Below are 12840 nucleotides of genomic sequence, written 5' to 3'. Positions count from 1 at the left end.
TCGAACAGACGATGTTTATTTCCATCCATCTCTCATCTTGCCTTTTCAGATATATTAGCATTTTTATTTTTGTCTCTACAGCTTGTTTACAGCATCAGAAGCACTGCGTTTTATAGTGGTACACCACAGTAGACAAAAATACATCACCAAGACTACACCAGCATAGTCGATGCAAAAACAAAGGATAAAGAGAACATGTTTCAGATCAAAACTGCTTATCAAGATGATAATAACTAATGATATTAAATTTCTTATCCTTGAAATATAATAGGAGTACATGCATGCAGTACATATACAATCAAACATACTGGAAAGTATTGATGTAATGAATCAGCAAAGAAATGATGGTTCATACAAAACAAGTGCTCAACTAACAATGTATTTATACACATATATATCTGAGAGGAAAAGACCAGCAGATCCTCATAGAACAAAACCCTATCAAAATAAAAGTTGTAACTGAACTAAAATGCATTAATTTCTTCACTTTAATGAACTTTAAATGTGACGTTTATTTATTTATGCATTTTTTGTAGCTTTCTCTGTACACAGAGAAAGCTACAAAAAATGCATAAACTGACTGTATAGTATACTGTGATGGCTGAATTTATTCAGCAGCATCAGGCTCCTCTTCTCATTGAAATCCAGCTGTGGTGAATGTTTGGAAGGCTGCATTTTTCAAGTATTTTCTCCCTCTCTCGACTCTTGAAGGACTACCTGAAGGAGTGTCGGAAGTGCAAACTCCTTCTTTTCAGCTTTTCTGGGTTGTGGGAAGCCATGTGCGAAAATTCTCGGAAGATGTCAAGGTACGTGGCGTCTCCTGATGAACAAAAAGAGAAAACACAACAGGAAATGACGATGAAAACCACAGCCCGAGACCCAAAGCTCTTTGAAGAGTCAAAACATCTTTCTAAATGAAAGTTAGGAAGGAAACAACAGAGGAGCCTTCTGAATGAAGGGCCGAGGCACCATGAAGCTTCCCCTCTTTCAACTTTCCAAATACTGAGCCTCTACTTTTCCTGTTGTCATGGTGACCGCTGAGCCCACCACCGCTACTACCACAACAAAAGCAACTCAAGTCTTTTGTGTCCGTGAGAGCTGCCAGGCTCAGAAAATTAAAAAGGGGATGAAAATTCCTGGTTTTCCCAGCTTGTTTCTGAGTCAGAGAGTTCAAGGCTCCTGGTATTTATGGAGGTTTCCTTTCCTCTATAGACATTCCTTATTGAGCTGGTTTTCCTATCTGTGTTTGGCCTTTGCTCTCAGAATATTTTACAAATGTTTGTTCCCACAGTCTTAAGAGAATTGAGGCAGTAGAAAGGATTTTGTTGCCTCTTTTTTTTTTCCTCGAATAATGAACAGAAGGATTTTTTAGTAGTACCACTTTATTAGGTACAGCTGTTAAGTTTCTTGTTCATGCAACTATCTATTCAGCCAATCACCTGGCAGCAACTCGGTGCATTTAGGCATCTAAAACCGGTCAAGATGACTTGCTGAACTTCAAACTGAGCATCACAATGAGGAAGAAAGATAATTTAAGACAGCGGTCCCCAACCTTTTTTGCGCTACCGACCGGTTTATGTCCAAAAATATTTCACGGACCGGCCTTTAAGGTGTCGCAAATTAGTACAACAAAATAAAACCAGTACCGGTACCAAAACAAAGAAGTTTTATTCATAACACACGGGAAAAGACCCAGGGAAACAGAGTTAATGATAAAAACAATAAAAACTCTGAAAACCATAAATTTCACACCCAAGCCCCAACTGTCGCGGCCCGGTACCAAACGACTCACGAACCAGTACCAGGACGGGATTTGGGGACCGCTGATTTAAGAGAGTTTGAATGTGGCATGGGTTGGTCTTAGTATTTCTTTGCTGACCTGTTGGGACTTTCCCAAACAGTTAGGCCATTTCTAGAGTTTACAGAGAATGGTCATAAAAAGAGAAAATATCGAGTTATCCATACTATTTGATTATTTTGCCTGCTGAATTAATACGTTTGCTCACTTACAAAGAAATGAACAGTCTCTCATTTTTATGGTCGTCTCATATTACTGAAGAGAAATTGAATATCAACCAAAAATCCCCCCCCCAAAAAAAAAAAAACCCACATTACATAGAAATTATAAATTTATTTGTTGGAATGGAAGAAACTGATTCTGTGGACTTAATGTCGCGACTTAATGAGTTGAGATCAGGAGTATCTGTTATTGATCGACTGTCTAATCAAATACTTAAATTATTCAATGATACACAATTCAGTTTATAACTTTTATATAATGTGTTGTTATTTTTATCTATCATACTGTTTAATGCACTAAACAGCCCCCCCCCTCCAAACACACACACACACACACACACACACACACACACACACACACACACACACGCCACTTCAAATATTAAATATATTAGTTATTTGCTTCATAGTTATGCTTTGTGGTAAAGTTAGTAAAGCAAGTGAAAGAAGAAATAAAGCACAGAAGAAAGAGAGAAGTTAGTGATTAGTCAGACCTTTTGTTTATTTTTTAGTATCATATTAGAAGACACAAAGAGGAAAACATAGGTAGAAGTTAGTGTTAACACACACAAGTACTGTAAATTCTGAGATGCATGTTTTTGTTTTTTGTTTTTTTTGTTTTTTACAATATTACAATATTCAAAGAAATTGTACAGAAAACAGTCAAGAGACAGGAAAAAAGAAGTACAGGAAAGTTAGAAATGGCCTGTTAGAAGTTAAAGTGTTAATAGTTTTTGCGTTTATATACACAACAGTCACTGTAGACACATTGAGCTGTACAACACCTAATCCTTCAATGGCTTAATGCTTTGTCGACGACATCATTCATCTTGTAAAAACTGAGACCTTTTGGAGAGTGTTTTGGTGGTGTTGACACCACGTACTGCACAAAAAAGGAAAGGCTGAGAGACGGCATGTTTTCAAAGTGCGGAAATGAGCGAGCTACCCTTCCTGTCAATGTCATATCGTTTAAACAGTTTTACCTGGCAAATAAAAGAATGGGACTGTACAAAAATTATTAGGAAGGTTTGTGGAGTCAGAAAATAGTTGGCGGCAAAATAGTTTCTCCAACTAAATTTACTCAAAGGGGCTAAACCAGTAGCTGTAAGCATTGGGATATTACACTGTCTAAGCTTATCATAAGACTTTTTCTTTAGTGTCAATTACAAAATAACACCATTAGGCAGTAATGATGCTGAAATTCTTTCCAGTGGATAGCGTTTATATAAACTAATCTGGAAATCACAAACATCTCTACTATAATCATCTTTAGACAGTCCCAGATTGTTAAGATTCTCCATATAAAACTAAAATTGGTAAAAACATTTCTGCTCTCTAAAAGCTCTGCAAGCTTTCTTTGGTTTGAGCTAAACCCCAACAGTCTGAAGGGAGTCTGTCTGTATTTTTATGTAGGCTTTGGATAACACACTGTCGCTAACTGCAAGCTAGCAAGCGGATCAAACAAAAAGTGTTGAGCTGCCAGGTTCACTGTTCTTGTCACCCAGCCAACAGATGATTGCAGGAGAGGGTGTTCAGTCTGTTTGCATTAACTGATTTCTGCCATGGATGTCACCTCATGCACTGTTGTCGTGATTTGGTATTATATAATATGGATATTAACATTTTCCAACAATATTCAATGTTACATATTCACGTATACTGGGTACAGAACTTTAAAAATAAGCAACTGGGCTTCAGTGGACCTGGGCATCAGCCACCCATGCAATATAAACTAACAAACAATATAAGCCTAGGCGTGACACATCTGATTACCATAAACAAACATTTTAACATACAAATACTGTATATACAGTAACATGGTAGTTTAGAGTGACTTATCAAAAACCTTCCAGTGTAGTTTCTCCTAAAGAATAACTCCACCAACGAGTGATTTTTATATCATATTGGGAACATTAATATCGTTCTGTGTGGTTGTGGTGTTAATCCCCCCCCACCCAAAAAAAAAAAATCTATATCCAGCTTAAAAAAATACCATCTGCCTTGCTGTTAAGCATAATACAAAAAAATACTGATTATCTGTACTGAAATAGTCATTGCACTATGGCTCTGAGAGTCCTGTCATATATTAAAAAAAATTAAAAGTGCATCATTTTGCGTTTAATGAAAAATAAAAGCTTTACTTAATCAATCTTTTAATCACTACGCAGAAATAATTCTCACATCATTTTCTCTCCATTACAGTTATTGCAGCTTCACAGTTTCCCCTCATGAAGTTATTTAAATAAAGAGTTCCTCCACTATTTTATTCTTTTATTAAATAATGGAGGTTAATTTTTGAAAAATTGATTCAGTTAAAAACAAGTAGGAAAGAGAAACTGGCTGAACCCCCCTGCGGCTGTTTTTTTTTTTTTTTTTTAATTATTACTGGTAAACAAACACATGCTGACTCCTGAAGGGTTTTTCCTCCTTTGGTTTCAATATTTATAAGATTTCTTTCATTTTAGTATATTTATAATTCAACCAATTTCCTATTACAGTGGCTCTTTACGCTATGCTAACTTTCAAAACATAGTTTTTCAGCATTTAAATAAAACTGCTGCCCCTAACAGCTATTTTGCTCCTGAACCATCTTCAGCTTGCTGGCTGACCTTAAAACTTTTATATCCATCAGCTTATTTGCATATGTGAGGCTGTGGATAGCATCCTGTGTACCATTTCACACTGTAGAGGTGCAAGTTTCTGGTTTGCTAATAAGATAAGAAGCTACCATATTAACGTCATAAGACCTGAACTCATCATGGCATGCATTTTTAATTTCTCTCTGCTATTTGGGCTGATTCGACCTGATGAATGTAAAAATAAAGAATTATCTTTTTACCTGATTTTGCTCTACAAGGGTCTGATATCCATATATGAGGACATTTGTTTTAAATTTTGATAGAACAGTGGCAATATAATGTCTTTGTAAGTGCATATCAGGCCCTTGTAGAGCAAAATTTAGTATAGTTAGTAGTTTTTAGTCTAGACAACCCAAAATGTGATGTCCACATATGTGGACATATGGGGACTGCAGGTCCAGGAGGTTAAAGTTATGGAAGTCTATGGAAGACATTGCTGTTGCTGTTGTACGTTCCTCACAACTTTATAGGCTCAAACTATAGTTTCAAGTAATACTGAGTAAAACTTGCATGCAGTTAATGTTGTACATGTTGGTCATTATTCAAACCATAAAACTCTATATATGACTTGTTGTCTTGACCTTGAATTGGGAATAATACCATAATGGTATTAGAAACCAAACGTTTATAACAATTAGATTGTGCATACAACAAGCTTGGGTTTGACAAGCAGATCAGATTTTCAGCTTTAAGTAGATGGCGACCATGTTTTCAATCTGCATGTGTGGAATTATGGGATTTATAGCAGTAAGTGCTGTTTGGAGTTCAAGTCCATAAGATAAAGCACAAGTCTAATGATCTCCATTTGGTAAAGTTTGGTTTCTGTGTACAACTTGTGGGATTTACACACTGACAACTGGAGACATCATATGTAAGTTGTTATTCTTACAGTAGTACATCCTAGTTCACTTTGAGGACACATGCATAGTTAGTGGTCTGTTAGTTTAAAGGTCAGCATTCACACTGTGATCACAAAATTTACATGACCGGCACCCTCACTGATAAGTCTTAAGATTTCACACGTTTTGTTGTGCTGTGCTTTGTTTTAAACAACTTCTAAATTCCTGGGAAATCTTTAAAAGAAAGTATAGTGTGTAAAGTTAGCATATACCAAAGAGCCACGTGACAGACAAATATACAGATATCCTCATCACTTTGATCAACATCATCATTTTTCCATGGCACACATCTCTAATACAACACCTCCATGTGTCTTGGGTAGTTTTGCCATGTCTACTAGAAAAAGTAAAGAGGCTTTTACTTCAGGAACCAGCCGTGTCTAAAACAGGGAATCCCACAAAATATACACCCCGACCACATGATGAAATGAAACCTAACTCTTTTGAGTTCTTTGGTTCAGAGCTCCCTGTATCCTCTGAAACCCTCAAAGTCCTAGATTGGTCCCAAATACTCTGCTGATGACATTATTTAAGGTCCACTCCTGGCCTCATAATAACTAATAGATTTCTAACGTTTCCCTGGCAGTGATTTCTCTGCCACACCTGGCCAATTTATTTCTGTTTTTGGTCCAAACTGACATCGTTAAAAGTAGATTAGGAACATTGAGTTGCTGTTAGAACCTGAGAAGGGAGCGGCCGGCTGCTAGGTTTGCGGAGAGAAACATGACAGATGTAGAGAAGAAGAAAATTGGGTAGTAAAAAGTCTTTCAGACGAACATGAAGCCTAAGATCCCCAAACATGTGTCTTCATGCATCTATTGGCACCCCCTACATTAGTTCAACCTGACCTGATTATTATGAAGCTGCTATATTGAGACAGATAAACTCCTGAATGCATTTCTTATACTGCTGCTCAGTGGGGCTGCTGATTGGGTATTGACCTGGCTGTCCAAAGGGTCCTTCTGACTCCCGCATCTCATCGTTCATCCGGGCAAGACGCAGCCTGAAGGAAAAAATGAGAAATCAAAAAGAGGATTTAGTTATTTGAAAAACACTTAATGGACTCTATAGTGCGTAAGTAAAACAACATACAGCGTGACTATATCTGCGTTGGCTTGCTGCACAGCTATACTCAGCGGATCCTGGCCATCTTCGTCACCATCGTTCTGTGTAGCTCCTCGTTTGAGGAATAAACACACCTGCCTGGAAAGACAAAAGAAAACAAGATCAATTATAACCAGAACTCAATGGTAATCATTTTTTAAAATATTTCAACCACAAGTTAGGTCACGTTTCTTTTACACTGGATGTATCTGTAAAAGTAAGGAAGGTTTAGTCTGTTTCCTTGTTGCAACCGGGGCCCACACAAAAACTAACCAAGGGCCGTGCTTTGAGAAGCCTGGCACTATTGGAGTGAAAATATGATTTATAGCCACTTTCAGTCAAACAATGGTTTTCCCGGGAGAACAACAAGCCTGAACTTCTCATAAAAGGAAAAGTCAATTCTTTTAAATCACTCATGCATGCCTTTTAAATAGGTTTCCTGCACGAGGCTCATTGTCCTGGACAAGCTTAGCATCACTCCAACAAAGCTCGCTTTACTAAACTGTAAACCATGTGTGAAGTGGTTAGAAATGCAGCAGGGAGAGTAAAACTCCTCATGACTCACCCCGTGTGTCCCAGATACGTGGCATGATGCAGGGGCCCCCTCCCTCTCGCGTCTCTTTGGTTGACGTCAGCAGCGTTCTGGAGCAGAAACTCACAGGCAATCAATGAACCCTAAAATAAAGCAGAAGTGAAAAGATGTTTACATTGGATTATGTCATAATCAGATTTTTTGTCTAATGAAAGACCGATGCGAGAAGTTTCCAGACCTCTTCGGTCGATTCACTCACCCCGATCACAGCCTGTATGAGGGGCGTTTTTCCTTCGTCTTCCTCGTTTACTAAATTGACATCAGCTCCATGAGCTAGCGCTGCAGCCATGACGGGGAGGTTACGAGCTTTCGAGGCTTTATAGAGCAGGGCTCCGGGATGAAGATCCCTTAGGTCCTCCAGGTCTGACGTCTCTGGCTCGGCCTCCAATTCAGCCTCTCCGCTCGAGTCCTCGGACACCTCACACTCTGAGGACAGCGTAACATAACTCAGCAACAGCATACAGACATAAAAGCAGCTCGTTACAGTTCATCCCCTGGACTCACCCTCCTCTGTGACGCTGTCCACTACTGAGCCAAACACCAGGATGTCTGTGCTGCCGTCTGTACTGCCTCCCAACCCGCTGTCGCTGCTCAGACCTGCCGGACCGGGAGGCGCCACAACATGGACACATTAGTCACAGCTGTCTCTTTCAGAGCAATTAGTGTCATTTTAATGGTGCAATAGTGAACACACAATCCAAGCTCTGTAGTCCCATGCTTTAAAATGTGTGGTACAAAGGTGTGAGTGTCACAGTAGGGAGTTGCTTACTTCGAGGCCCAGATCCCGTATCAAAGTAGGAGAAGAGGGAGTCCAGCTCATCGGGACAGAACAGAGATTCTCGTCTGAACTTAGCAGCTGCTATGAGAGGAACAGAAAGAAAGCTTTTATATGGTGTCTAATTTGTATGAAAAACACTGGAAAACTACATCGCTAAGCTGCATTTCACCTGACATACCTGAGGAGAAGGTGGAGGGGGAGGTGTTTCCAGGCTCCTGTCGGTATCTCCGCCGTGTTTTGGGCACCGTCGTAGCGCTGTTGTGTCTTCGGCATTTCTTCACACTCCACCGCCGCTCCGACTTCCTCTCCCCGTTGATGAGTATCTCAGTGGAGCCCAGCTTCTTCAAGAATTTCTTCTCTACATATTTTGCCTTAATCCAGGCCTCTTTTTCTTGCCTGAACAAAACCACATGACATACGACTTTTGATGTTAGTGCCTCAAAGGTCACATGTTTATAGATCAGATTAGCTGCGCTTCATCAGTTCTCACCTTGAGCTGGATGGTAATGGTTTCTTAAGACCTTTTTCTTGGCAGGAGCCTTCATAGATGTGGTTGATGACGCTGTTTCCGAGTTCACACATCAACTACGAGGAAATATGACAATGATTAGGAACTTAAAGTAATAGTTTGATAGTTTAGGAATTATATTGGGCTTTTTGCTAAAGGGTAGCTGAGATAACCCAGATCACTCCCTTGTCTTTTTGTAAAATATAAATGCTTGCTAGCTTAGCATAAAAACTAAAAAGGGAAACTGCTAGTTTATCTAAGCTAAACAATCTCACCGTTGGTTTAACATTTCTGTTTTTAAACTAATTAAACAAACATAAAGCTCGTATTGGTTTCAGAGAAACATTTTGATATACATTTTGTGTATTTTGAGTAGTTGCCTTTAGACCACAGTTAGGGCTATGCGATATGACCAAAATCTCATATCCCGATATAAGAATTCTATCATCCCGATAACAACATAAATCACAAAAATGTAACATTTTCTGTAAATTCTGTGAATCTCGGGCAGCTCGACTTGCGGGAAGTGTTTCCAGCTGCGCGTCATGTAGCTGGAGTCGAGTGTTTTAACCAATGCATGAAACTATACATTTTTAGACATAAGTTGTAAAGGCCGCCATTTTCTTTGTGAGTATTTATTACACAGCGTGCTGCGGGGAAAGCCTGTTCTAACGTTTGAGTCTAAGGTTTATTTTTTAGCACCTGTCGGCTCTTTTTTGCTTCTCATCCATAAATAATCTGCTCTTTCACGTGATTCAGTTTATTTTGAAAAGTCTCAACAGTATCTTGAGCTTTATTGTGAAAGGTTTATGTGGTACATAAACAAGCGGACACGCGATGCTGTTACCGTCGTTGTTGCTAACGACAATGCATAAAAACAGGCGCTAATCCGTCTGTAGTGTGGTTATATTAAATCTAAGAGAAAGAGAGAACTTTAAGAAATTAATATAGTCACTACAGTGACCATCAAAACAATGAAAAAATATTGCCGTAAACAGTTTATTTTGAAACAAACGATAGCGTAAAATGAAACGATAGACGTTTTTATATCGTCATCCGATACATATCGTTCTATCGAACAACCACAGTTAATATAATTTTAAATTTTTCTGTAATTTCTTAATGAATTTCAACTTTTGCCTAAATATTATGAACCAAACTGGAGTTTCCAGTTTGTTTCATATTATTTAGTTATAATAGTTTTTATTTGTTTTAGTGTTAGTGACATAGAAGCCTTTTTTTTTTTTTTTTACATTGATACATTATATACAATATAAAGTGGGTTATTTTATAACAACGTATTATGTTACGATATAAATACTTAAGTAATGGTCATGTAGATATCACATTCTCAAGAAACATGTTCATAAATGGTTTTGAAGATCAAAACAATTCCTGTATTTTTCTCTGTTTTAGATCATTTTATCAGTGCAAACTATCCTTTACTTTTATAAAAGTCTTATTATTGTTTTTATTTCAGTTAATTCAGTGTTTTTAAATCATTTTTTCCAAATAAGGTGTTCATTTTAGCTGGTTACAAGGATACTGCTTTGGAAAAAGCCAAACAAATAGGTTCCTCTTTAGTCTGACTTACTATCATATCTTATATTTTTAATGTTTATGGAGGTGTGCATGCACGACGGTCTGTTTGTCTGTTTGAACAGGTACACTCGTGTTTTAATGTGGGATTTCATCCAAACTGTGAAGCCTTTTGTCACAGTAGGTTTTAACAAGTGCTATAAGACAGTGATATCCATTTTTCATCTTCAGGTTATTCTAGTAATGTGTTTAAAAACTGCCCCATGGCTGTTTAGCTGAGACTAATTGTACCTTTAATAATTCTGGTTCCCACGAGTCCAGCGTGAGTGAGCGCACCTTTGAGCAGTGAACTCCAAGACTCCTGCAAGAGAAACATATTCAGAGTCCAGAGATGTGCTGTTGATGTTCTGTAGTCAAACTGTTTAGTGCTTAAAGGGGAAGAATTTCACTTTGTTAGGACTGTAAAGCAGCAGATGGCGTCCAGCTCGACAAAACAGAAAGCAGTTTATATTCTTCTAATATGAAAAGATGCACCATGGCGTTGTGTGGTGACCTGATTTGAATCCCGGGCTCCTAATGTCATGCAAATCACTGTCTGGTATCTAGGCAACTGTTGCACGTTAGAAAAAAACTGCACTGAGCTACAAGAGGCCACGTCTGATCTCTCTGTGAGAAGAACAGTCCAAAGGAGGAGCATGAATATTCAACAGGTGGGCACACACGCATTCAGGGACGGGATTTGAGATTACATAAGCAGTGAAAATTGTGGCTGCAAAATAAACAAAACTCCTAAGGGATCAGACGCTTGAAAACGACCCTCAATGACGCCACAGTGTGATGGAATGAAACAAAAGTGCAAAGGAAGTGTCTTTCTGCAAACATGGTGCCTCCATTCAGCAGCATTACATCATATCCAGCACTGAATTCAGCTATTCAATGACTTATCACTCTGTGAAAACTCTCACTCAAGGCACGACTGATCCAATAAGCAGTGTCCTGCACTTTAATCTGTCAGCAGCGTGTGTGGCAGAACGTGCTCTCCCAACTTTAGCAGGCTGCTGGCACCTCTTCCTGTCCTCAGAGCCAGCAGCCGCCACACAGCACGAGGCAGGTTTAGAGGAAGCGCTCAGATTCTTTAAGTCCACCCTAAAGATGCTTATCGTGCTTAATTGTGCAGTTTGACATTGAGAGGCTGTTTTCACACTCTTCTTCTGTTGGGAAGTCAATATGACTATGATGACCTTCCCTTTAACGTGACACTGGCAGACTCCAATGCTAAGCTAAAAGTGACAACCTACGGAAAATATGACAAAAACAACCCAGGACTGTGGAGCTGCTGGAATACTATCAGACAAGAATGAGTCAAGGTTCCTCTTCCAGAGGACTCAGTTCCCACGTGTTTATAGACTGTAGTTAAAAGAAGAGGAGATGGTATAGTATAGTAAACATGGCCCTGTCCAAACTTTTCTGAGAATAATGCAGGCGTTTTTTCTACCTGTGGATGCCGGAGCACTCGATGCACAGCAGGATGCCGAGGTTGATTGAGGCCCAGCGAGGGTCGGCCTGACCGCAGTCGCAGCACTGCTCGTTCCCCGGCAGACACTGGATCCGCTGCAGGATGGTCTCGCCCCGGGCGCTGCGCTCCCGTGGCTCACTGGCTGAATCGATGCTGCTTGTGGATGGAGAGGCTGTTCTGTCCAGATGCTACAAACAAATGCTATCAGTTAGGACGGAATTTCATTCAATTTTAGTGAAACAAAGTATTATTTGTTATAAATTGAGAGGAAGTATGTGGAGTTGTGTCGATGTGAATTAAACTTTACAGATTAAACAAATGAGATAAAACGTTAAGTTTAAATATCCTAATAGGAACATCTGCTACGACTGGACTATTTTTTTATAACAGGTATTTTAGTCTAGGGCATTGCAGCATAATTTATTAACTGATCATAGAGCAACTGTGGGTGTTAGATAAATAGATTATAGTGGAATAAAAAGTACCATATTTGAATTAAAACATGGAAAAACATCCCATAAACAAGCATTTTTTCCCATTAATTTTGACTCACCTCTATGTAGTACGTGTCTGGGCTCTCTCTGTAGGCTGAAGCGATGCTAGCTTGAACAGCCTGAATCCACAAATGTCTTAACTTCTCAGACTCAGCCTGAAGCATACAGCTCCTGAAAGACGCCCACATTATATTCATGAATCAGAAAAAGGATTGTTGTAATATTTATGATTACCTAAAGCACAGATTAAGAAAGAATAAAGTAAAGCAAGCCACCTCCTGATGCTGTACCTGCACAGCAGTGATTTGAACAAAGCAGTCAATATTTAATTTATTTTTTTATGTGAGTTTAAATTTAGAGATACTTAGTAAATTGAAACTTTGTGATAAGTAACTTTAAAATTTGAGATATGGCCTGAATTCCTGTATTTATGACTGAGGTAGGATCTAGACCCTTGATGACCCTAAACTGGATGGATAGGATTGATTGCTGTGCAATCATTTTCTCTTTCAGCTATAAAAGTCTCACATAGATGCGTGCTAATTTTGGCTAAGATTATTACCAAGGAACAACTTCTGATGGGAAAATTCTAATCCCAATATGATGACTTCTGGCTCTAAAAAAACAACATGGTGGCAGCTAAATTACTATGTTGTGGCTTGAAAATGCAAAACGCAGAAATCAATGGGTCACTTTGCTACAGTCTATGATTATTACTAGACAAATAAACATGACACAGACACACTTTGACT

The 12840-nt window shown here is 38.8% G+C and overlaps 1 protein-coding gene across 5 annotated transcripts in view; it reads right to left on the bottom strand.

The window, feature by feature from the left end:
* LOC101467505 (arf-GAP with coiled-coil, ANK repeat and PH domain-containing protein 3) overlaps positions 1 to 12840 on the bottom strand; it is a 73287-nt gene continuing 60447 nt past the window's right edge. The window contains exons 14-25 of one of the 5 annotated variants that reach the window (XM_076878637.1): positions 12148 to 12259; positions 11574 to 11782; positions 10370 to 10439; positions 8522 to 8616; positions 8210 to 8427; positions 8023 to 8112; positions 7758 to 7859; positions 7453 to 7679; positions 7227 to 7336; positions 6650 to 6760; positions 6406 to 6560; positions 1 to 820 (exon numbers count right to left, since the gene is read on the bottom strand). In XM_076878637.1, coding sequence (XP_076734752.1) covers positions 6413 to 6560; positions 6650 to 6760; positions 7227 to 7336; positions 7453 to 7679; positions 7758 to 7859; positions 8023 to 8112; positions 8210 to 8427; positions 8522 to 8616; positions 10370 to 10439; positions 11574 to 11782; positions 12148 to 12259 — 1492 coding nt within the window. In that variant the 3' untranslated portion in view covers positions 1 to 820; positions 6406 to 6412. The remainder of the gene's footprint in view (positions 821 to 6405; positions 6561 to 6649; positions 6761 to 7226; positions 7337 to 7452; positions 7680 to 7757; positions 7860 to 8022; positions 8113 to 8209; positions 8428 to 8521; positions 8617 to 10369; positions 10440 to 11573; positions 11783 to 12147; positions 12260 to 12840) is intronic. The other 4 variants (XM_014407457.3, XM_004560355.3, XM_023152240.2 and 1 more) reach the window with 4 other exon arrangements.

The sequence above is a fragment of the Maylandia zebra genome, linkage group LG20, assembly GCF_041146795.1.
Source record: "Maylandia zebra isolate NMK-2024a linkage group LG20, Mzebra_GT3a, whole genome shotgun sequence".
Taxonomy (NCBI): Eukaryota; Metazoa; Chordata; class Actinopteri; order Cichliformes; family Cichlidae; genus Maylandia; species Maylandia zebra.
Note: the sequence above shows the minus strand (reverse complement) of the source record. Positions and strands in the feature narration are given on the sequence as shown.